Source organism: Haliaeetus albicilla, chromosome 9 (genome assembly GCF_947461875.1).
Source record: "Haliaeetus albicilla chromosome 9, bHalAlb1.1, whole genome shotgun sequence".
NCBI classification, from domain to species: domain Eukaryota; kingdom Metazoa; phylum Chordata; class Aves; order Accipitriformes; family Accipitridae; genus Haliaeetus; species Haliaeetus albicilla.
In genome coordinates, this window is record NC_091491.1 from 5,343,535 (window position 1) to 5,368,920 (window position 25,386).

General features: G+C 38.0%; 1 protein-coding gene across 2 annotated transcripts; it reads left to right on the forward strand.

Annotated features, from left to right (window-relative positions):
• Nucleotides 1-24,828, forward strand: SLC6A4 (solute carrier family 6 member 4). Of its 2 annotated transcripts, none has more exons than XM_009928465.2 (14): nt 1-800; nt 8,414-9,021; nt 9,753-9,887; nt 10,774-10,993; nt 11,403-11,541; nt 11,926-12,060; nt 13,925-14,028; nt 14,738-14,865; nt 15,225-15,337; nt 16,130-16,261; nt 17,408-17,507; nt 17,886-17,986; nt 19,975-20,142; nt 20,908-24,828. In XM_009928465.2, exons 2-14 carry the CDS (start codon nt 8,559-8,561, stop codon nt 20,980-20,982), a joined length of 2,013 nt encoding a protein of 670 aa, XP_009926767.1. In that variant the 5' UTR covers nt 1-800; nt 8,414-8,558; the 3' UTR covers nt 20,983-24,828. The 2 variants fall into 2 exon arrangements, with proteins under 2 accessions (XP_009926767.1, XP_069647244.1); XM_069791143.1 differs by lacking the exon at nt 1-800 and adding an exon at nt 6,300-8,198.
• Nucleotides 24,829-25,386: the final 558 nt, after the last annotated feature.

The window sequence follows — 25,386 nt, forward strand, 5'->3', positions numbered from 1 at the left end:
ACTATTTCGTTGACCTGTGATTTATGACTTCTTACAAACAAATTGTAAAGTCTAGGAATGAAGAAATCCTGGATGAAAGAAGCTGGAAAAAAAAGCATGTGTCAGATTTTGAGTGAGATATTTTGAGTAGTAGTAAGAAGAAAGGAAATTACTTGTTGAGCTTACTGAAGCAGCGACACGCTTTTAAAGAACTTGTGCTTAATGCTTTAAAACAAAACTAAACCTTATTTCTTTATTAAAATAATGTAAATATTCAGCAATAGCAATTATTCTTTCCAAGCCCTTTTACTGTGTTAATACCCCAGTCCTTGCTATCTTTCTGTAATCTACAGACCCACCTGCAAGCTTGTAATTTACTGACTCCCTCAAAACTTCCGTCCCGTTTGTTGCCTCCATCATCATCACCATCCTGTTATTTACAGCTGTAATAACAGCCAGCAAAATTGTCCCTTACCAGAAAAGCTTCCCTCCTTCTCACTCTGCCTTCATTGGATCCTGCTCTTTTGAACTGATCAGAACAGACAAATGTAGCCACCCACCTCTAGGAGGAAAACTGAGCTGCAGCCCTCGTGAAACATAAAGTTTATTTGACTAAAGTGACGCAAAAATTCTTGAAGAGCTCTTTGGCAGCAGATTATCTGGAAATCAGACCATGTGAGGGGGATTGGTGTACAAAAACCTCACCAAGATGCTGAGTTGCCCACAGGCTGACTTCCCGAGACTCTGAAGTAAATGTGGGTGAAGGTTACTCGAGCTTGGATAACACCAAGGAAAGCGCTTCAAACCCATCTGAAAGACAGGTACTTTATAATTTTGTTTTTAACACTCTGCTATCTAAGGTACTTTATGAAATTCAGACAGACTCCTAGACGCTGTCTTCAGAGCCTACCTTCTGAAGCAAGCAGATACTAGAGTTTCATTAACTTTCACTCCTCATTGCCTCTTTCCACTTTGGTTATAAAATCTGAAACACTAATGACAGTCTACAATATGTATAATACCTTTTGTTTCATTTTAAATTAACTTTTAATGTTCTAGAGTAATTTCTAAAACATTGGGACAGTGTACATCTAACAAAGCTCTGGGGGGAAAAAGATACATTGATTTTTGGTGAAAGTTTGCTTTGATTTTTTTTTTTTAAACCTTTTATGCTTTTTCTTGCTTTTTTGATGTTACATGCTCTACTCCATCTTGTTCAGGCACTTGTCCAGCAGTTATGAATGTTGGGAGTCAAATGCCTGTAGCAGAACATGTTATGACAATCTGAAATTCAGCAGTCCACGTAATTGCATTATGAATGTAAAGTTTATTTAAAATTTACAAAAAAGCATTAAACTATAAGGAAAAATACAGGAAAGAAGCAGAATCTGAAGGAAAAAAAAATCAATGCAAGCTGTTATTTATTTTAAAAGAGTAAAGTAAGCTTTACTAACCATGTTAAGTTATATTTTTAAAAGGTAAACTGTTCCAGCACAGTAAATTATCTAACTGAATGGGACAGATTTATTGTAAGTAATAAATCTGAAGAGTATGTCATAGATATATTTATAGTCAATCATGTTTACTGCTGAAATCAACTGGCTTGCTGTGTTAGTTTGCTAAGTAATATGGAAGTTTAAGTGAGGAATGCAATGTAACTGAATATATAAATAGTCATGGAAAATATGTTTTGATGTATTAAGAAAGCCTGGGGAGAAAAGGATTGTGCATTTAATGGATTTGGATTCTTGAAAACGTTGTGGAATTTTTTTAATGTGGCTTGTTAGCTGTCAGGCACTTTACCAGGGAAGGTCTCATACACTTAGGCTTCATCTTCTGGTGCTTTTGATGAATGAATTGACTGTAATTTTCTTGGAGAGTACTTTGTAAACTTGGAATATAGCAAATGACTGTTGTGGGTCCATTTTCTGATTGGACAGGGTGTGATGAATTTCAAATGGATATATAAATCAAGAAAAACTGCCCCCAAACTGGAATTTAATAAAACCCCTAAATTATTCCCACACATGGAAATGTGCAGTGTATTTAAGCTCTTTCCTGCTTTCCTCCATGGAAATATAAACCGCCGAGTTTTCATTAGGAACAGTATTAAGAGCCTAAAAAAAAAAGTTCGTTCTGTATCCCGGTGTCCTTTCTGATCCTAATGTTTTAACTCTTTTCCAAAACCGTGTATTTGCAGCTCTGTTGATCTGGCAATCTGTATCTTATAGAACTTATACAAAATAATGAAGCCTGTTTGTGGGATAAGTGTTTCATAAAGAACTTAAGTAGAACTTGGAGCCTGGATAAAGGGGCTGTAATTTGGAGATAGCCATTAATAAGCCTCCTTCAAAGAAACATCATCTGGAAACAATGGTGACTGTTTCTTTACTTTCTTTATGTAAAAACATCACAAACATAACCATATACATGCTGGCATATATGTGCAGCCAGTCTTTGACTTGAATTTGCAAACAGGTCTTTTACTTGAAACACCGTGCCCATTAATTTGCCAGTGCAGAGTTATATTAAGGAACAGCGCTCTATTTGGTGGTATTTGCTGTGTTATGACTCTTCCTTCAAGTTTATAAAAATAATTTGAGGAAGAATACAAAAGGAGTATCATTCCTCCTAAGCTTATCTGTTTCCTTGCACTACATATGGACACTCTCAAGCCATAAAACGCATTTTCTCCCCCCTTCCTCCGTTCTTTAAGCGACTGTCATAAATTTGGCAGCATTCCCACTACAATGCAATATCTGTCTTCTCAACAAATTTTTAAAGGTAAAATCTCTCTTTCCTGCTAACTTTTTAATTTCAGACTCAAGCACGGACAAGATTATGACATAAAACTTACACTACAGGTTTATATTCGCCCAATACTATTGCTTTCAGAAGCACTATTTTCACATCTTACCTATATTTAGCCTTATCTGGGAATACATGAGTTAATTGGAGAGAGCTCACTGCTTATGCCATTCTCACTTTGGTAAGTAGCCTTTTATTCTCCCAGAAGGGCCATTGTCTCAGTGGGACTACTTGTCCAGTACAGTTCTACTCTGTTTTAGTAAGAATGTGAGCAAGCCCTTGGAGACCTGCAATTATTCATATACAGGATCCATTTTGTCATCTACATGCTGCAAGTTTCTTACAAAATACTCACAAATTACCAGTAATGTGCAGAAGTACCCAATCCAGTTATATTTAAAATCACTGGCACTGGGATCAGACCTGCTATGTGTGGAAATAATTTACTGGACCTATTAATTTCAGTGGGGTTTGATCACTCCTTATCAAAAGTCAGTTTTGATTCTCTTAAAACTAGACTAGAGAAGCATAGCTAAAAAAAATCCTGAAGAAATCAGTTTTCAGTTGTTGAGGGGTGGTCTAGATATCAGTTTATATCTGCTTTGTACCTAATACTTCTGATTCTGTGGTTACCAGCAGCCCTACCAAAGCTGGGACTCTGTATCTTTCTATGTCTTTATGAATATCAGTTTTTGAAATCTGAAATACAATCTGTCACACTTGCTATCAGCTCACCTGATGGAAACAAGCTAAAAGAAAAGGATATTCTAGGTACTAATTTGTTAATGAAATCAGTGTACGTGAACACAGTCAAAAGCAAAAGGGATTAATTTTTTGCATTATGAACTCTAAATATGACTCATATTTGACAAACAGCAGGTAAAATTCATCATAATCTAGTGCAATCTAGTTTCAAGATTTAACTGGCTGAAATTTTTATTTTCTAACAACTCCCCACAGTATGGCAGCATCTGAGCTATCCCACAATAACTTTGATTAAAAGGTTACTGCTGGCTTGTGTGAAATCAGAGGAAAAATATGAAGCCTCTATACTCCTTCACACCACACATGCAGCAAAACAGGAACGCACTAGCCCACAAAATGCTGCCAAAAGGAATAATCTTTACGAGGTTCTCACTGTCATCCAGGTCGCGTACCTCCACTCCTGCGCAAAAGGCAAGACTAGGACTGTGTGAGGAGATACAGGTGAAGATCAGAAATGTTTACTGCTGTGTTTATCAGAGTCCAGTACCTGGAAACACCCAGGTACGTGGCTGTCGGAGGGTCATGGTTGATACTGTGGCTCAGAGGTGAGAACAGTACCTACAGATAAAAAACACAGCTTTTTCCTGCGTGGGATATGTGATTTCTATCTTGTCATACAAACTTCTCGCTTGATTTTCTAGATAAAAGTAATTTCCTTGGACTCTTTCCATTTACATGCAACAGCCTGTGTGAACTGCATCTTTATTGCAAGGTGTAATATGCAGTCAAGCAGCTACATAATTTTAACAGTCTTAAATACATTGTGATAAAAGTGAGATTTAGGTCAAGTTAACAGAAATCATCGTAATGTTTATTTCTGTTTGCCAACACTGTAGGCTAACTTTTTGTCTTAAGAGTTCGAAGTACTTTAATTCTTTGCAAGTGCTAGCATGTAAATGGACAGACGTAAGGCAGATGGAGGAGCAGCGTGAGTGATAGCGGTAATGTGAGTTTTGCTACAGGAATGCAGCTGTAACCCAGTGAGTGGCTGGTACTCCAGCAAGCATTGGTTTATGAAATTAGCACATGAAAAAAGAACATAATTTGTATGAAATGAAATATATGCAAATATACAAATTTTGCAGCTTTGCAGCTTAAAATGTATTTGATCATTTGGACACAAGTAATGACTTCTGTAGTCATGCACAGTGAGGCTGAACAAGCCCTTGTGCTGAGGAATTCAGGAAGTCGGTGCTGCCCCACCTCAAATAAAGTAATCTCCAGGTGACTTGAAGCATTAAGATTTGCCTCCCTTGAAGCATCTGGTATTTGCTGCACCTCAACCTAATTGTTTTAATATCCTAGACGCACTAAAAGTCAATCCCCTCCTTTAAAAAAATACAGAGAACAAGAAAATCGTTTTGTTTTAAAGTGCTGGAAAGATTTGTTTTACTAGATGGCAGAGCATTAAAGGAAAGGGATTCCCACACTGCCACGAGAGGTCACTGCATGCCTCAAGAAATAAACAAGGCGATGATACATCAGTTGTGCAGCTGCCTGCTCAGGAAGGAACCGGACCCCAGGACAGGGATGATCCTTGAGGATTGCTTTGATAGTGGCAAAGGAGTTGGGTTTGCGCATCAAGGGACTTACAGGCCTTTTACATCTACAGTGCTGGTTCAAATTTAGCTCTGTGTGGGAGTAACAAAAAATTATAATTTAATTAATATTTGGCTTATGTGAACTGTGTTGGTGGCTTCAGCCAGGCTCGTAGAAACACATGTCTTCAATTATCCATCCTAGTGTTTTCAACAAACAAGCAAAGCGGGGAATAGTTGTGGAGGACACGCTGCCTTGTTCCAGGGTCCTTCTCCGGAGCAGAGCTGAGGGTCACTCCTCTTTAGTCACTCTTTGTGTAAGGAGGAGTGCAATTTACAGGGCTAGTAGCATGGCACCTTTCACATGCTCCTAGACAGCACAGCATTATGGAGATGAAAACTGCCCTTTAGAATAATCTCTGTTCAGAGCTACCGGAGAGAGAAAAGGCGCAGATGCTTAGTGCTTCTCAAAGGAGCAAAGTCATGTCTACAAAATACGGATCAAAACAAAATGAAGGCAGAGCTATCTTTCTTCTTTTTTTTTTTCTTTATTCTGTAACTAATTATGTTGGTGATAAGAAGGCAATGTGTATTTATGTAAAAGCAACCTTTGCAACAGCTCAGATTGAAAATAGGTAATAAACTGCCATTTCTTGTATCATTCACTATTGTCATTCTAGCACCTGTAACTACTGAGAGATCGGTGCACAAAGAGGCCTTGGTGGGCAAAATCCTTCACTATAGTGTAATTTTCCCCTGGATGTCTTCCCTAGTGGTCCTAGCATACTTCCCAACCCCAAAAGCTCTAGTTCTGTAGCTGGTTACACTGTTTGTAGCAGTTACAATTCCTTCAGATATTTTTTTCTTGAATTGTTAACAAGAGGGTGGAAAAAGTACATTCTCCCACAGTTTTTTACAGTGTAATGAAATCTTCTGATTCTGTAACTATGTTGTTTTAATGTGCCAACTATGCCACTGTGAACACCACCGCACAGCTGTAGAGTCCATCACTCCAGAGATTTCCCAGGGTAGCTGACGAGCTGTCATTCTCTTTCAAAAAGGAACAGTTCAAATTCCAGCTGAAGCCCCTGAAAGTTCACAAATCATTTTGCATATTTGAGGCTCAAACTACTGAAAATTCTACAAAAATATTTCAAATAATGTGATATTTCTTTCCTGTGGTCTGCAGAAGACCAGAAGGAGCTTAGATCTGGATAAGACAACTACCTTGATTGTCACAGATCTGGGAAAACAACAAGAAATTCAATGACCTTTCCTCAGTGAAGAAAGTGCCAAGAAGTATCTATGTGCAGTAAGAGTTTAAGTCTCAGGTATGGAAAATTCAGTCTCATGAGATAATGCAGTTAAATCAACATCCTTTACTGCTTTCCCATTTCTGAGTAAGAGGTGTAAAGTCCAGAAGGGCTCAGGTTACTCTTCCATATTCCTATCTTACATTTAACATGCTCTATACAAGGGGAGCATTGGCTGTGGCCTTTCCTAGGATTTTTATGTTGCCACAAGTGGTGGTAGGATTGTTTTCATCTCCATAAGCTCTTTTGGGACATTTGGAAGGTTTCGGACTCCAAAGACATTCAGGTTTTATAGTCTTGCAGGTAAAACAGAAACTCCTGTTCTTTCCCATAGTATTCTGGAATGCTGAAGATGTTTCAGTCTTTGTGGATGATTAACTAAAGGTAGCAAAGTACTGCTCTTCTGAGAATTCAGCATTAATGATGCACTGCTTGCTATATGGTGAAAAGAACATTATCTGGGTATAAACAGAATGTAAGCCTGAAGAACTAGAGATTTCTGAAAGTTATAAACAACTTCAAGGGACTTTTATCTCGAGAACATCCTCCTGTTTGCTCTGGAGCTCAATAACTTTCGTTGTCTTTATGCTTGCACTGATAAATGTTTAGGAAGAGGTTTAACAAACTGTCTTTGCACAAGGCTGAAAGCTGGGAAAAACTTGAGTTTTAAGAGCTCTGGCAATGAGTAAATTCTAGTGATGAGAAAAATAATCTCTTCTGCTTTAGTTTTTTCAACAGTTAAAAGTGAAATAATGCTTATTCTTCTGCTAGGATGTGACAATGATATTTACTGTGGTAAAATACTTTGAAAAGGAAAACTTGGATGTAATTATAATAATTTAATCTGGAGTGGCATCCTGTAGATTGTGTAACACTTTGCTAGCTATAAAGCAAGGTTACTACCCCAGGGAATTTACAGCACAGAGGATCAGCTCCTATTTCAAGATTTTGTTGAGTAAAGGCAGCTGGGCATTTACATTACCTGAACAAATGACCCACTGAATCACAATTCTTTTTGTTCTGAAGGAAAAGTTAATTGTTTTATACCTTTTCTTTATTTTGGGATGGTTTACTTCCCCTGGATTACACTTCAGGCACATATAAAGAGGACAGGTAAAGCCAGGGATTTTCCCAGTACCTGGATTTTTGCTGGTGGTGGACAGTAACACAGGAGTAGTGCCCACTACCCTTCCTGGGGCTGAAACTACCATGTTAGCAGATGCAAGCAGAATGAAAGATGCCGTTATTTCCCCAACGAGTTAAATAAAACTGGGGACGCGTTTTTGTCCTTTAGACCCATATGTTAGTTCTTACTCAAAACAATCAAATTGAAGTTTCCTGATCTTTTTTTCCTTGTTATCAGTGTTGACTTAGCCTCAAAAGTTAGTTGATGCAAACCACTGAGATTTAAATACTTTTCAAACCTTTCATTAAGCCTTCTAGGTCTGCTGCTAAACATAGGAGACACTCTGGGATTTGTGAAGAAAGGTGGTCATGAAATGTAGTTTGTATACCCATTGTTATCTCATATTTGTTGAATTAATTCTTTTCCCTTCATACTGGGTGAATCTAGAAATTGCCAGTAGAAGTCACAGGATGAATTGAAAATGAAAATACAAGCCACACTAAACTCTGCCCTCATTTTTGCAAACTGGGAGTCCCACAACCTCCCTGGTTGTGAAACCAGTGTTCAGAGGGAGAACGTGGTACCAGAAGACAGCAGGACTGTGTCTGCCTGTGAGTTGTCCAGCAACGCACAAAGTCCAGCAAATCTGCCTGAGAGGTTATAAGCCAGGTACACTGAGTTCTGCTGTAGAAGAGGATGATTGCTTCCTTCCTTTCTCTGTACAAAATCCTGAATGGATTATCTGCTAAATGATTCACATTGCATGCTGTCATGGTTAATTACTTCCAAAACTATTCTAATCACAGAATGTGTCAGTTCTAACTTGAAAGTTACCAGCATCAGTACACCCTGTCATGGATTTTTAACTATTTGTAATTTCTTAGATGGTGTTTGTGCCTTCAATCTGATGGATTTAAATATGGAAGAGGAAATCTAAAAGTGCTGGGAATAAAAGTGTGGGAAGACAAGCCAAAAGGGGACTCTGTGCTGCTGTCCGTCTGCAAGTGATCAGAACAAATCTCGGAAAAAATGGAAAAAAAGGCAACAAGCAATGAGACTGAGCCGCTGACTTCCAAGAAAGATGTCTCAGACTGTAATGAAGGAGAAGATTGTAAAGAGAACGGACTTCTGGTCAGGAACCCTAAATCTGCCCTACGGCTAGTGGAGGATGGCAATAAAGTCCATCCCAGCCAGGGAGATAAAGGGGAGGCAGCTCAGATCTCAAATGGTTATTCAGGGGTTCAGGGCTCTGTTCCCTGCAATGGAATGGGAGAGGTGGAAGACGCCCAGTGCACTGCCCCAGCAGCCACAACCACCACTACAACCACCACTTCTACCACCTGCGGAGCAGAAGGCCAGCAGCAGCTGATGGAGCTAGAAGACAGAGAGACCTGGAGTAAAAAAATTGACTTTCTACTCTCTGTCATTGGATATGCAGTGGATCTGGGAAATGTGTGGAGATTTCCTTATATATGCTATCAAAATGGAGGAGGTCAGTGACTAGTTCTGTATGCTGTTCCTTAATGCTGAACTTCCTTGCTTATGAATGGATGATTTAGTGGCTTATTTTAATATCATATATAACAAATGACCAAGGGGAAATTACTTACTTTTCAAGCAGACTGGAAAACCTAAATACTGGGATAGGATAACTAGACACATTAAGATGGAAGAAAAACTATTTAGCAAGATCTAAAAAATCAGTACAACTAGAAGCTGAGAGCCAGTTAGGTGCAGAACCACCTTCCAAGAGAAAAGACTGAATCCCTGTCCCAAGGAGTATTTTAAAATCAGATAAACCAACATGTCAAAACCAACTCATCAGGAATGCTAGCTCTTAGAGTCACTGACATATCAGCCAAAATATAAATCTAATCAAGGAGACCCTGGAAAGGACTTTTGTCTCCCTGATGTAACAAAGGCATTTTACTGAAGAAGTTAACGATTTTATCTGTAGCCCATCTCACAATTGCATCCACTGCAGCCAGTACAGTCTTGATGAATCCTATGTCTACTTGTTACAGAACATGAGAAGTTTGGCCTGAGTCTTGCTTCCTATTCACACTGCAAAGTAGATACTCTTACGATCAGTGTGGCACACTGGCTAGGGAGGGAATATGCATTTTCCCTGTGGGATAAAAGGAACTGTTGTTTATGGAGTGCTGGTACTGTTGGAAGAGAAGTCCTATGAAGAGTTACAATCATCTGCTTTTTTTCTTGCAGGAGCATTCCTCATTCCTTACACAATTATGGCCATCTTTGGAGGGATTCCTCTCTTCTATATGGAACTAGCACTAGGACAGTACCACAGGAATGGGTGTATTTCAATTTGGAGAAAAATATGTCCTATATTCAAAGGTAAAGAAGGGAAATGGAAAATTCCTAGGAACTTTCTGAATAACTGGAAGATTTTCCTATAAAGGTGAAATTTCTGAAAATAATATGAAAATCTCATAAAACAAAGTGTGCTGGTTTTGGCTGGGATAGAGTTAATTTTCTTCATAGTGGCTAGTATGAGGCTAAACCACGACACAAAGTAAGGCTTGTTCTACACAAGATTTTGGCTTTACAAAGAACGCTTTCATAAAACTTTATGTACACCTGCAGGTGTGTGTGTGTACTCTCATACACACGTATGATGTGCAACTCTCAAATTGATTAGATAGAGGCCAGTCCACTTCCTCTGACCCAAGCCTGAAAATATAAAAAACCAACCAAACAAAACAAAAATGTAATTAATAAAGTAAGTGCAACATTACTGAATCCAAGGCAAAATTATAAACCAGGAAAGAATAAAGAGCAACTATTTCTATTACAATGAAATGATTCCCCATCTTCAGCCTGGCCTGTCAATTGCTATCCTACAACAGAGCCTTCTAGAGTAAAAGGACCTGTTCTGTATGCTTGTTTACTCTTGCTCCCAGTGTTATAGCTCTGGTCTTGTCTTTTTTATTTACTGAGTGCAAGATGCCTATTTCTAAGTTCCAGGAATTTAGCAACACATGAAAAAAACTATATAAGCATGTTCTGTCTTGATTAAGGATGCTTTCTTGGAATCAGACCCTGAGTGTTTCCGAAGCCACAAGAAATTCCAGTGTTGTAAACACTTGAGAGGGTATGTGTACCTCCTGCAGAGCTGCTTTAGACGGTTACTAATTGTAGTTGATGTGATAACCAATTCCTTACTTTTTTTTTTGGCCTAAAACTTATACTCACTTCATGTAATTATTTCCTGCCTTACTAGGAATTGGCTTTGCCATCTGTATAATAGATCTTTATGTAGCCTCCTACTACAACACCATTATGGCCTGGGCCTTTTACTACCTCATATCCTCCTTCACGGCGGAGCTGCCATGGACCAGCTGCACAAATGCTTGGAACACAGGCAACTGCACTAACTACTTCAGCAAGGACAATGTCAGCTGGTCCCTGCACTCCATCTCTCCCGCAGAAGAATTTTATACGTAAGTGCATGTAAGTGAGGACAGTAATGGACAGAATGGTGGAACATGTAGCAAGCTTTTCTCTGCAGGGGGAGCAGGGCTGTTTATTAGTGGTACCCTTTTCTGAACTATTCAAATAACTGAATACTTGTAGGTGTATGTAAGCTTAGGGTGTACGGGACAGTACTCTATATTTTAGATCAGAGGTTCCCAACCGCTGTCAGCTGTCATCACTTATCATCACTGGTGTACCATTAATATCAAACTCTTAATTAAAAAAAATCCAAAATTACATGAATCTGAAGGCTACTTATCAAGGCCTCAGGACTACTTGTAATGCTTAGACCACAGTATGGGACTGTTCAAAGTATACTTAACAAAAGCATTTGTTAAAAAAATACCTATACTGTGTTTTTCTTTCCTCTTTCAGCCGCCAAGTTCTACAGGTGCACAGGTCCAATGGGCTGGATGACCTGGGGGGCATTAGCTGGCAATTGACCCTCTGTTTATTGTTAATCTTCACCATTGTATACTTCAGCATCTGGAAAGGGGTCAAAACATCTGGCAAGGTGAATGCAAAAGCAAGACAAATCAACTTGGTACAGTATAGTCTAGCAGCAGTTCTAAATGAGCCAATTAACTTGACAGAGAATTATCTCAGATTGTCTTCATGACAGGGATTATAGGCTCATGTATTTGGGAAGCACTTACTGTAGTGGCTGCCACTGTCAGCCAAATAATATGTAACAACAGTAAGTTATGCCACTGTTCTCTGGACAACAACCCTGCCAAGAGAAAATGTGGGTATAGATGTGCAAACTGCCTGTTTACAGACATTCTGAGAAGTTCACATGAAGATGTTATAAATGCTAAGAGCTACAGTAAGAATAACTCATTATCACCTGTTAACTTTCTACCCATGGCAAATGCTGTCTTGCTGTTTTCCCTCACAGGTGGTATGGGTGACTGCCACATTCCCTTACGTCATACTCTTTATCCTGCTAGTGAGAGGTGCGACTTTGCCTGGGGCTTGGAGAGGTGTCCTCTACTACTTAAAACCTGACTGGCAGAAACTCCTGGCCACTGAGGTAAAAAAACATGACAAAAGGGTAGAGACTTGCTTTTAGCCTATCAGCCTGTACATACTTCAATGTCTATTTTCAGCATAGAGCATGATTAAACAGATGTCTTAGCATAGACTTAAAAGCCTGACTTCATGCTCTTGTTGAAACAGTCACGCTATTCTTTCCATAATTATAAAGATTTTTTTAAAGATTACGAGTCCACCATGAATTTAGCTTGAACTAATATTAGGGTTCCCATACAGCAGTTGAATAGAATTAGTGATATGATTAGAAAGAAAACAAGTGACCCAACAGTTTTTTGCCAGGAAAATGGTGAACAGCCTGACATTGAGTGAGAAGCTATGATAGCTGCTATACTGCAACAAAATCCTTTACCTATGACAGTCACACTGAGCAAACTAAATTTACTAAGCCCTAACAACTGGTCTAGCTGCAGGTTTTTTGGCTGTGAGGGGATCATTACACACTTGGGCAGGCTTTTCCACAGCCCAACGGTGTTCACAGTTGCCCGTATTTAAGTAATGCAGGTTACTAGAGTTGAAACTTCAGACCTCCATCCTGTGACAAGCTTTGGCAGATAAGCCCAAGGATACTCTCTGTAGCCACCAGCTAAAATGTGACTCAGTAATCAAGTGCATGTGGAGAAGGAATAAGTAAGTTAGGCCTGCATACACCACCAATATTGGAAAAGAAAGGAGGAATGAGGACAAGACTGAGCTAAACAACAAACCTGAGACATTCCAGTATCTGATTCAGCTTTGAACTCTGTGGATGACAAGTAGTCCATCAGGTCAAGGCTGCACTTACTTCTCTGCCTATGAAAGTGTCTAGTGAGGAGGGTGATGGAAAAAACCCAAAGCAATAAATACTACAAATACAAAGATTAAAAATTCTAATGTTTGCAAGTCTGCTGCTGCCCAGCTGATATGGAGAGTTCTGAATGAAGAGGAAATGAAAAGACACCAGTCTCTGATAAAGCAGCATCTCCAATAAGGGACCACATCTTCTGAAAAAGCAATAAAGGGCATTGATATTGTATTGGATGTATCTGAAGTGAGGACAGCAGATTGCAATCTGTGTGCTGGACGATGACAGAGCTCTGTCTGTGGATGATACAGGATGGCCTCACACGATGGAAGAGAATATTAGAAATGAGTTGTAATGAACTCCATGTTTCAATCAAAAGAGGATAAATGAATGAGGACTTTCACCTTCAGAAAGAGAAATGATACTGTACTTCACAAACGCTACTCATTAAGGCTGTGGCCACTTCAGCAGGCTTTTCATAACAAGATCACGCTTGCATCTGTCATGGCTACAACAAAGCTGAATCGAGTCCTAAGGACTAGAACTGCATCTACACTGTCAAATATATTTCCATAAATCTAGGAAAAATCTGGGCAGTGATCATCTACTACTTAGCCTGGAGGACACACAGCCAAACATAGGACTATTCCACAGCACACAGAGTTTGGAGGAAGATGGGCCAAACCCACTGCAAAATCATGGCTAGAAAGTTCCCTATACATTGCAAAACTTGTGTTAAACTGATTACAGGCAAATCACTGTGAATTAATCTAAGATGCTGTCAGAAGTGAAACTGCCAGTGAGTACTTGAAACAGTGTAAAGAGATACAATAAGCACTGCATAGGCACTGAAATTATAGTGGATATTTACAACTCTCACAGATCTACAATAAATATTCATATTTCAACATGCTCTCTTAACAAAATGTTTGTTAGCCCAGGACTAGGATATAGGCAGACTAGTGAAACAGGGTTTTGTAGGCCTAGGCGATATTCTGTATATGCCAAACTCACTCAATCTGTTTCATGTCATTTTTTCTTGATTTTCAATATTTTTCAGGTTTGGGTGGATGCAGCAGCTCAGATTTTTTTCTCCCTTGGTCCAGGTTTTGGTGTCCTATTGGCTTATGCCAGCTACAACAAATTCCATAACAACTGCTACCAGTGAGTTCTACCTTATTCTATAAGTAAAATTGAGTTGTTAAAATATAACTGTGGGTATTTATGAAAAAGAAACACAGTGCTGGTGAAAGGCACTGAATTGTCAGACCTGTGTACCTAGAAATCAGACAGAAGCGTAACAGAACAAAAGTCCTTATTGAAAGAACCTGCAATCTAAAACATTTCTCCTCTGTTGTGCCTACCCTAAAGAAAGATAATCTCTACCAATTACAGTGAGGATTCTAAGATGTAGAAACCTGCCACAAAAAATTGGATTAAACCCCTGCCAAACAATCGTATCATAATTATTTAATCTCAGCAGTCAGGTAGGAGATGACTTTAGAGTCTTGAGCTGAACAGCAGTTTACAGTTGTTTCCTTGTTATCTTAAAAAACTCTTTTATAAGTTGTAAAGTAAAATTCTCAATTCTTTAATATTCCTATAGTAATTCCTATTTTTTAAAAACACCAGTATACATCCAGCATTCAATCCAGTGTCAGACTAATGTTACAACATCTGTTTAAAGTTGAAGAAAAAGTAGTTATGCTTTTTTTTTTTTCTCTTTCTTTCAAATCCCCTGTTTGTTTTTTTCACTGTATTCCCCTAGTTTTTCTAGGAGTCTATCCAGATCATTAACTCACCCCATCTGGTAGTAAACTACCCTTTCTAGCAGATGCTGATTCCCTGATATGAGTTAGGTCTTCTGTTGCAGAGATGCTCTGGTTACCAGTACCGTGAACTGTCTGACTAGTTTTGTGTCTGGATTTGTCATTTTCACTGTGCTGGGATACATGGCTGAGATGAGGAATGAAGATGTATCAGAGGTTGCCAAAGATACTGGTAGGCTAACTTTTTGTACGTATCTCTCAAACCGCTTCTAAGATAGAATATATTTGTATATTATCTTCTAGACTGAGAACAGCCCAAATTATGCAAAATATTTAGTATATAATTCAGGATACTGACTTACTTTATGATAAGGCACTGTTGTACAGCTAAAAATTATTCCATAAAGACAGCATATAGAAGTCATAATGCATGCAGCTTCACAGACATGGTGGTAATTGCACACTGCAAAATAGCCTGGGGGGGAGAAGTTTTCCCCTGGAAGACAACATGGTACAGTGAAACTGCCTGTCCTCCTTCCTCGCAGCAGTAGTGCGCTACCAATTATCCCTAATTCTCTGTTCTAATATCAGGACCCAGCCTTCTCTTCATTACGTATGCTGAGGCCATTGCAAACATGCCTGCTTCCACTTTCTTTGCCATCATCTTTTTCCTGATGTTACTCACGCTGGGATTAGACAGCACGGTGAGTAGACAGCATCCGAGAGAGCGGACTTCTCAGGTATCTGGTGCATGGCCTTACCCCCGCAGACATCAGAAGAAACAGAATTACAAATCTTGCACCGTCACTAAAGGGTTTAAAGCAGGACTGGTATCTCCATGTGCCTTCTGAAAGACAGCAACTATTACTCCAATTTTGACCTAAACAGGCCCAAATAAACTTAAATGATATGCCAGTCTCATACTGTGACAATCAGTAACAGACCTGGAAACACAACGAAAGCCCTTGACTCATAAATTCCTGGTTGAATGCAGCCTTCCAGGCTCCTTCTCCCTTGTAGTTGTAAACTGACAAAGCAATTACTAAATTCTGCAATTTTTTCACACTAATTGGATTTAAAAGGTGAGAACTGGAGATGGTCTCAACAGCACTGCGAAAAGGAGATGTTCTAAAAACTTGCCACGTGAGCCTGTTTTTACAGCCTGAGAATAAGCACCTTCCAGGAAGGCTAAACTTGGCTGATTTCACAATCTTGGTTCTACTGAGCCGCCAACCACTTATCAGCATCCTGTTACTTGTAATATAGTACTTTCTCTGGATGATAAGCACTTCCTACAGATACATGAAGACTAAATCCCCACCTTAAAGGGTTTAAAAGTTCTGAAGAAAGACTGTTTAAACAACAATCACATCAACTCTACAAGCAGAATAAAGCACCAGTGTTTCAATGCTTTAAAGCTCCTTTAAGCATTGAAACATACTTTAAAGCAGGTAAAACTGCCCTGTATTTTCCAGTGATTTTTCCATGCTTTTCAGTTTGCAGGGCTAGAGGGAGTGATTACCGGAGTACTGGATGAATTCCCGCATGTCTGGAGCAAACGCAGGGAATTGTTTGTCCTTGGTCTGACCATCGTTTGCTTTTTGGGGTCATTAGCAACCCTGACATTTGTAAGTATTTTACCCACTCAGCTTTCCTTACTGGCAGTTTCCTGCAAATGACATCTTGGAGAGGGTAGTATTTTTTGAAGAGAGTTTCAAGAAATCAGATTAAACCTGCAACCTGTTTTCTTTATGCATTAGAAATCTATATCTGTAATGAATGTGAACAGTATCTCTTACTAGAAAATGTGTTGCAAAATGATCTATTGCAATTCAGCAAAACTCTTAATGTGCTACACTTCATAAAAGACATCATAAATGACATCATTGCTCCAACTGCTGAATCAGTAAGCAGACAACCTTCCACATTTTGTATGTGGTTTACTTCTTGCTCTCAAAAGCTCCATGTTTAAAATGAATTATTATTTTAATTTTCACAATGTTTGAAATGTATTTTGAATTTTAAAAAGAATGATCAAAAAATCATCTCCTAGAAAACGCTGCAATTTACTGTTGCTGTTCTCCAAAAATTTCTAGCAATTTCCTGGATCATCCTCATCAAATCAGGCCAGAAATCATGAACGGTCGCACCAAATAGTCTCCGTGGGGCTTGCAGGATTTCATTTTCACAACAAGCAACATTTTGAATCATAAGTGTAATGATCATAAGGGACAAGGAAAAATTACTTGGCTTTCCTGTCATGTTTCATTCCACTTGCTCATTTATGTGCAACTTCCTTCTCATTTGAAGCATTTGCTGTAAAAGGAGACTTAGTTCCTCTCCAAGACACAGTGCCCTCCTCCTTCATGATTCTAGATCCCACACGGAAAGAAAGCAAAGTAACACCTTATTTATCTCTGTTCAGTAACTATAACTTAAGTTGGAGAAAGAAGATGCCATCACAGAAGACATGCAAAAAGCCATCCCATCAAATCTCATTTGTTCATTAAAACCCAGCTAGAACTGCCAACAATTCAGTTTTATCTTTTCTGCATGGTAGCCCCACTGGTGAAATATGTGCACAGAGAGTGAGCAGATCAGCAGTAGAGTACGCTCAAGGATTTCACTGGCAGGAACAGCCACAAAGCGACAGAACTGACTGAATTTTCCATCTGTGAATGCCCTGGTCCAGACGAAGGCAATAATGAACAACAGTTTTACAGGATTTCCGTCACTGGTTCTTTGGTTCACTGACAATATGATCTCCTTTCTAGGGAGGTGCGTATGTGGTAAAGCTGTTTGAAGAATACGCCACTGGTCCAGCTGTCCTAACAGTCGTGTTTCTGGAAGCAGTTGCTGTGGCCTGGTTCTACGGTACGTCTACTGCCACATTGACAAACAATGCTAACCCAGACTTCTGAGCTTCTGCAGTGTAGCATTTCCTCTGCTTCTGCAGAGAAGATCACTGATGTCTCTGGAAAAAGTCTGCAAAATCTTTTTTACAAAATCACCGATTACCAAATCTGTGAGAATTATTATTAATTGTTCTATGACAGAAGTACAGTGACATCTAAAAGAAACAAGAGCTACAGTTCAGGATAATTAAGGATTTAATATAATTAAGAGTTATAGGAACAAAACAAGTCTTTCATGATGGATTCTGAATTTATTTGCTATGCATACAAAATGCTGTGCATCTACTTAGAAAAAACTTATCTGCTGTTGCCACTCTCCTCCCACTTGTCTCCACAGGCATCACCCAGTTTTGCAATGATGTGAAAGAAATGCTAGGCTTTACCCCAGGCTGGTACTGGCGAGTTTGCTGGGTAGCAATTAGTCCCATCTTCCTTCTGGTGAGTTTTCTTTATAGCTTGCTTTTTCCAGCACAAGAAAATTACCATTGAACACTGCAGCTACATAGACTTCTAAAAGCTTAATTACAGAATCTTCTTGTGAAGTTCTTCAGTAACAATTCTTGTTAAACTAAAAAGGCTCAATTAGTGAAAAACCCAATAAAATGCTGCAAGGTCTTGTTACTAAATCACTATAAGGATTTTGTAGATGAGCTAGCTAAATAAGACTGGGTTCTGCATAACTCCCCTCCTTCCCTCTGCTGAACAAAGTTACTATTTACCTGCACAAAATGAAGCAATAAAAGATGATGATGAAACATACTGTCTGGGGAGTAAAACCAAGACAAGTAAATATACTGTCTCAGCAACTGCTGACTGATGACTTTAGAATATTTCACTTAAAATTTACAGCAGTTAATTGCAACCTTTATAAATCTGTAATTCAGAATTGGAAATACTGTCCCAATGTTTGACTTGCTAGTATTATTAATAACATTTTAAAGTAAAGTGTTCATTTCCTGATCCAAAATTAGTTCACACTATCTTTTATTGTTACTAGCCTTAGTGGGAGCAGAGCAGGTCAAGCTGGAGTTTATGAAACACAGAATGTAGACTTAAGACCTACAAAGTGAATTCAAAACACTTGTAATAATCAATGCACAATTAATAGATTTTCATTTTATTACTCCTAGAAAAAGGGGGGAAAAAAAGCTCTAAGTAAGTGTGACACCACAAATAATGTTTATACTACCATCCTCTTCGTGATCCTAAAACAGTAAAATAAACAGAGAGGAATACAGCTCTGGTGATGTGGTTACTAGGCAGAGCTATTTGTATTCTCTGTGGAAAGTAAACTAAAAAATAAAGCAAGCCCAGAAGGTAGTATGTTATTTCTGTATGGAAATGTTTCTGGTAATCCTGATCTTCTGATGATACTCTGGAAAAAATGGAGTCAGAGATCCTTCCAACGATAGTCACAAATATTACTCCTGTAGTATTCAACTAAAAGTATTTGTTCTTTCACAAGAAATTTTTCAGTCATGAAGGATATGCACAGGAAAATGATCTGACAGCATTAATCGAGCTGACGACAGAATACTATATCCAACTAGTATTAACATTTGTCAAAGCTACTGAAGATCCAAAATGCTATGGAAAAATATCACAGAAAAGATAAAATTTGTAGAAAATAAGTAACAGTGAAAAAACAGAATCTGTATAGCTTATCACAGAGAAAGCTGAAAGCTGATGCGATTACCACAGGTTAAGTTCTTTAACTGTATTTGAAAGAGTATTAAAAGGGTCTACAACCCAATAAAGAACAGCATAAAACAACAACATAGCAGCTGCAAGTTAAATTCAGACAAAGCAAAACTGACATTGATCGTGATTAAATACAGGACAAGTAGCTAAGGGAAACTGTACACTTCCCATTTCTGGTGGCTTAAAATTAAGATGATGCCTTTCTGGAAGGGGTGCTTTAGCTGCAATCAAGTTATAGGGCTCAATACAAGCGTAACTGGATGAAATGCTGCACACTGGTACCAATCAATCTGATTTTGTCCATCTAACATCTTTCTATCCTTTAAATGTACAAGCGTGGTCCTGAGTTTTCTCCCTTAATGCTTCTTAAGCAAGAAACACCACAATGTGTATTTATGGAATAAGCAATCCATAGGAGAATTTTTACCTAGTTCCTTTCAGTTACTGGTTGGGCTATACTCTAAAGCTCCTAAGCTCTTTTAAACTTCCTGAAGGAAAGTCTCGATATCCAAAAGTGGTTTGAGGGGTTTTTTTGGTTATGTTTTTTTTTTTTAAATCCATACTAATGTCATTTAGGATTTTTTCAGCGTTGACATATGTTTAATCCCTGAGTCCTACTCATTTTTTTTTTTTTTTAGTTCAATGCTATGCTGGGACACAGTTCCCTGAAGTAAATTTGTGCCATCAAAATACATGTATTCATACTTTGTTATCTTATTTTTCAGTTTGTCACTTGCAGCTTTCTGTCCAATCCTCCTGAGCTACGGCTTTTTGATTATAATTATCCCTACTGGACTACAGTAGTGGGTTACTGCATAGGAACTTCTTCAGTCATGTGTATTCCGATCTACATGGTTTATCGGTTGATCATCACTCCAGGAACACTTAAGGAGGTATCCATGATGCTCTCTTGCTTCTATTTGACTGTTGGGAAGGAGGTGATTCCTAGAAACATTGCCTGTAGATTTTTCTGGGGTCCGATGCCCCAGGACTTGAGGATTATTGCTGTTCTGTTCCTAGCCAGCTGATCACTAATTGTCTTCTGCCCATTCTGAGCAATTCACAAATCTCCCCAGGCCTTACTGAGGCCATTGACATATTCATATAAAAATTAGATCAAGTATTTCTTTTTAAGCTCTGGTGAACTGGAGGCTTTTCCTAGAAATCACACAAGACACAGTATCATGTGAATGAGGCAGTGAAAAATTGGTTCCTTTGGATATGTCTGTAAGAACAGGTTTCTTTTTCTCTCCCACACTTAGTAAGATTTCTCTGCCATAAATTTGTGGCAGCCTGTGACGACATTTTTGGGCTTTCTTGTAAGTGCACATAAATACCAGTTCAGAAACAATACGTTCAGTTGACTCAGGTATCCAAGTAAGCTGCAAAGTCCTAAAGCATTAATACAACATCTGTCAAACTTTGATTCAAATTGTATGTTACAAATAATTAAAAAATAATGCTGTGCACTTCTATAGCACCTTACATCTTCATAGTGCTGAGGTAACAGAAGCCTGAAACATCCTTGTGTTGTAGTTCAAGAGGTGTAACTCAAACTAAAGTCACATTTTTATTACGAATCTCTTTCCAAATGGCTGTCATGTTAACATATTACTTCTAAAATGAATCAATTTCTAATACTGATTTCTTTCCAACAGCGTGTTCTGAAAAGCATTACTCCAGAAACAGCTACAGAAATTCCTTTTGGAGACATCCGCATGAATGCAGTATAAGCTGACCTGTTTTCTGGGGGGAAGAGAGGGAGAGCATAAAACATAACTTTCCCCATACTCTCCCACCCAAAGAATTACGTTTCCAGCTGAGACAACAAAGGGAGGAGTTTTCTGTGGACGTTGCATCACTGACAACAGGCATTTGGAAACATGATGCCTCCAGCACATTTATCCAAGCAATTCAATGAAATCTACTGTGCACTTCTAACCAGACTGAACTGACTGAGAACTAACTCATTCTGGAAACATGAGGATGGCTGTGTGCATGAGAATACCACTACTCCATGCACGGGCACTGGGGCTGTTTGAAAGTGTGCGTGATTGCACAAGCCACTATAGGACGAGTATCAGCGGGTAGGACTAGGTGTAGAATCCCAAGTCTGTGGCAGTACTCCTGTATCTTCCTCAATGTGATTGTTCGTACTGGGCAATGTCATATTCGCTTCTAAGGTTCTAATTGCTTAAACTACATTGAAAAACACAAAAATATTTCTGATAGCCATAGATTACTCAAGTAACACAGGGTTTTATAAACTAGAAAAAAAATTAGTAAATTCCCTAGGTTTGTAGTGGAGTAGACAGAGGAAGAGGAAACAATCCTGAGCAGCACTATATAAAGCTCTGCATACATTAGCACACATATCTGGTAGCATTATCCTCCCCTTCCTGTATTTTGTAGTTGGTAACAGTTTCTATTGTTTCTTGCATAACAAATACTACAAAAGCATTTTTTGTAATGTAGTAGCCTTCACTTTCCTTTAGACCCAATTAAGCTGTAAAAACTCATCATGGGTTACTTAACAAGAACCTAAGTTGCTAGCACATACTATACTGTTTTCATAACTAATCTAAATATTCACAAAATCATTGTCCTGACAGACCTAACACACGTAAAGAAACTACAGACCAACAATGAATTTTTGAGTTCCGATGCCAAGAAGCGGAATCTTAAAAATCTGCTTCTCTGCTTTTTGGTTTTTTTATTTAAATTTAAGTTCATGCCTAAAATTTGCTGGAGCCTGTGACTTTTTCTATTCTTTCCTAGTACAGAACTAAAGTTTAGAATAATCCTTTTGGCTGGTTGACAAATGTACATTTAACAAACTATAAAAACCTACTTTGAAGATTTATTAGCTCATATTCTAATGTGAGCACATTTGCTTTTCACCCTGAAGAAGAAGAGGGGAAATTTTATTCTAACAAGAAGTTGAGTGGAGTTCAGCAGGACTGATTCTCATTAAATTTCAAGGCACTGATATACAAATGAACTTCCGTGCACACACTAACCTCTTTATATTATATGCATACACATGCTCTCCAAATGTAACTGCCCTTCAGACTGACTGCAGTTGTCAAGTCAGCTGGAGGAATAGTTCTGCTGCAGTTATGTGGAAGTTCAGATAAACCTAAGTAGGCGTAATTTATGTAAGAACTTGCATTGTATTTTTACTCTACCACATCATAGATTATAACAGAAGTAAAATAAAATAGAGGATAGAAGTCTCTTTTGTATCTCCTGGTCTACGTAGGTAATGTACTGCTAAAATTAACAAGGTTATATATGCATTCATAGCAGCAGGCATTAAGAAACCTGTTGAAGAGTCTACATCAGTATGAAGAACTTACCATATTAGAGGAAAGCAGTGACGGTGCATTTGCCTTTTGAAATCACTTCAGCCAAGGTTTTTCTCCCTTAGGTGTGCAGACACCTCCTGGAGGAAGGCCTCTTACACTTCAGCTATTGACTTGAGTTCACTTAACTTTAGGTCTCAAGCCCAGCTTCTAATAAGAAAATAACTTAAAAGGGACAAGGACTGTTCTTTTGAACTACAAACAAAAAGACTCCTGAACTATTTTTAACAAAGGGAATGTTCTTTCATTGCCACTAGAAAAACATAATAAATCTGTCTTACTGGACAGTTACTCACAAGAAATAGTTTTGTAGCTTATCCCTCAAGAACATTTGAGAACTACTTCCAAAACTGGCTTCATTGTAAGGAAAAGAGGAACAGTTTGGGAATTCTTTTAATATTAGAAAGCCACTTAGTTATTAAGTTGCCAATCAGAAAATCACTTTTTTTTTTTAATTATATTTTCTGTTGTGAGTTCATTAATGAAAAAATACATATGAAATGTCAATGTAAGATTAATGAGGTACTCGTATCTATCCAATATCAAAGTGTGGGAAAAAAAAGGAGAAAACCCTACCCTGCTTCTTCACTCTTCAGACTAGTGTTCAGCTAATGCTAGATATGTTTCCTCCTAAATGGATAAGTATTTAAATAGATAAACCTTACAAATGGATTTTTTTTGCCAGACTTGATAGTGTTTCATGCTAGGCTCATTAAACAAAACAAAAAAGGAAACCCCACACACCCCTCAAACCAACACAAAACTTACAGTTCCAATTTTTGGTCATTTAAGTATAGCCACTTGCAAAAGCCTCTTTAAACAGACATTCTGCTACCTTTTATTGGAAAGGGTGAAGGTGGGGACAAAAATGATTGAGTTAAATATGGCATTATCTGTATCAAAGTCAAAGTTTCTCTTCAGCCCTTGCAAACAAACTGAAACTGAGAACGTTATTTCTAATGGAATAATTTGCAGAGTTATAACTGCAGAAATCACTGCTATTTAGTGTGCAACACTACTGATGTTATTCTTTTATAACAGCATTTGAAATGGCAACAAAAGATGCATCTTTAATTTGTATTCTTTTAAGACACTAATATACAACAGACATTATCTCTCTGGGTAGTTTTAGCACAGAATGCTCAGCAACTTCCCAAGAAATGCCACTGTTTTCTAGTGGATTAAAAGTCAGCCAAGAAGCCCTGATATTAATACAAGCCCTGCAACAGTCACAGTGCAAAACAGGTTAAGGCTTCTCAGCTTGAATTTCTCAGCTGAAAAATGAGAATAATGCACTCAAAGTACAGATGTACTGAGAAAGGGTGAAAGTTTTAAAAATTATTTGAAGATATAAAACATAATGTAGACATGCAAAGTCACAGGAAAAATATTTTTAGAAATAGACTGTCCAGATCATTTGTGATGTTAGATCTTTGCTCTCTTTTCATTAGGATAATCCAGTCCAAGGTCTTTATGGGAACAGGAGGCAAGGAAGCCCTCCAGAAGTGGATTAAAAAGGCTTTTTTCCCCCTGAATAATACAAAGATAAAATACATCCATGTTTTCATTCTATAAAAGCTGAACTTGCAAGGCAGTTCAGTCCTCATTATTTTTTTTGTTACATGGCATGCTGGTTTCAAGTTTTCTAAATCTTCTCATGATAAGTTCATTTTTTAGTACCTCTATTTAGCCAAGTAGTTGAAATATTGAAAAATTTATTTCATTTATTTTTTATCATTGATTCTTTTTTCTTCCTTTTACATATCCATCTGAAAACATTTAGAGTAACCAGTATTTATCAGGTAGCTCAACAAGTAGCCATACAATAAACATTGTTTTTGTAAAAAAGCTAGTTATATTGATACCAAATGGGTTGCACTGCAATTAAAAGTGTTTTGAGGCAAACAAGTACCTTCTCTTCAGCTCACTTTCTGCTTATCTATCACAGGAGTATATCCTACCCTCTATTCTGAATAGTGAAAAGGAAATTATGAAACCAGTAAATTAGGACCATGTTTGCCTTTTAAGCAAAGGGAATTAAACTGGAGTTTAGCTGTACAGAACTAAGTATTCCCTCCAACTTGTACATAATGCACCTGTATTAATTTATGCGGTTGTTTAGTTACAAGTGTTGCAAGCTGATTGTAAGTAAGTCATCAGTATGTGCCTTGTACTGTAAACTGTTATTGTAATAAATTTAAAATTCATAAGCCATCTTTAGACGTCTCTTGTGCCTCTCTCTTACAGGAAGAACAAAGATAAAACTCAATTCCAAGAAAAAGCAGAATATCTAGTCCAGTTTACTACACCAACAAGGCCTCTTTGACAAAAAGCAGAGGACTTCCTTCAGTGTTTGAACCTTGGCCCACTGCTAAATACTCTTTCATTCTACTCCAACAGAAGAACCAATACACATTACATTTGTTTAGACAGAACAGCAAAAACAAACTGATCCACATTTGGAGTTAAGTGCTTAGTTGCTTGATTAGTTTACATATAAAACTCATTCCATTTCAAATCTTTGTACACTGGCAGGCTTGGCATTTAATTTTACTCACATTTTGTCTCATTACTAAATCTGTCGAACAAAATATTAGAGAAACACCAATCTCAAAATCTTTTTTTTAATATTAGTTCACCTTACTGTAGCATAAAAGTGATAAATTTACTACAAAACAAAGCGAAAGAAACCATTATGAAAAGCATTGAAAATGTATTCTAAAAACTACAACCACTATCAGATAGCCTACTTACCAAGTTATAGTTCAGAGA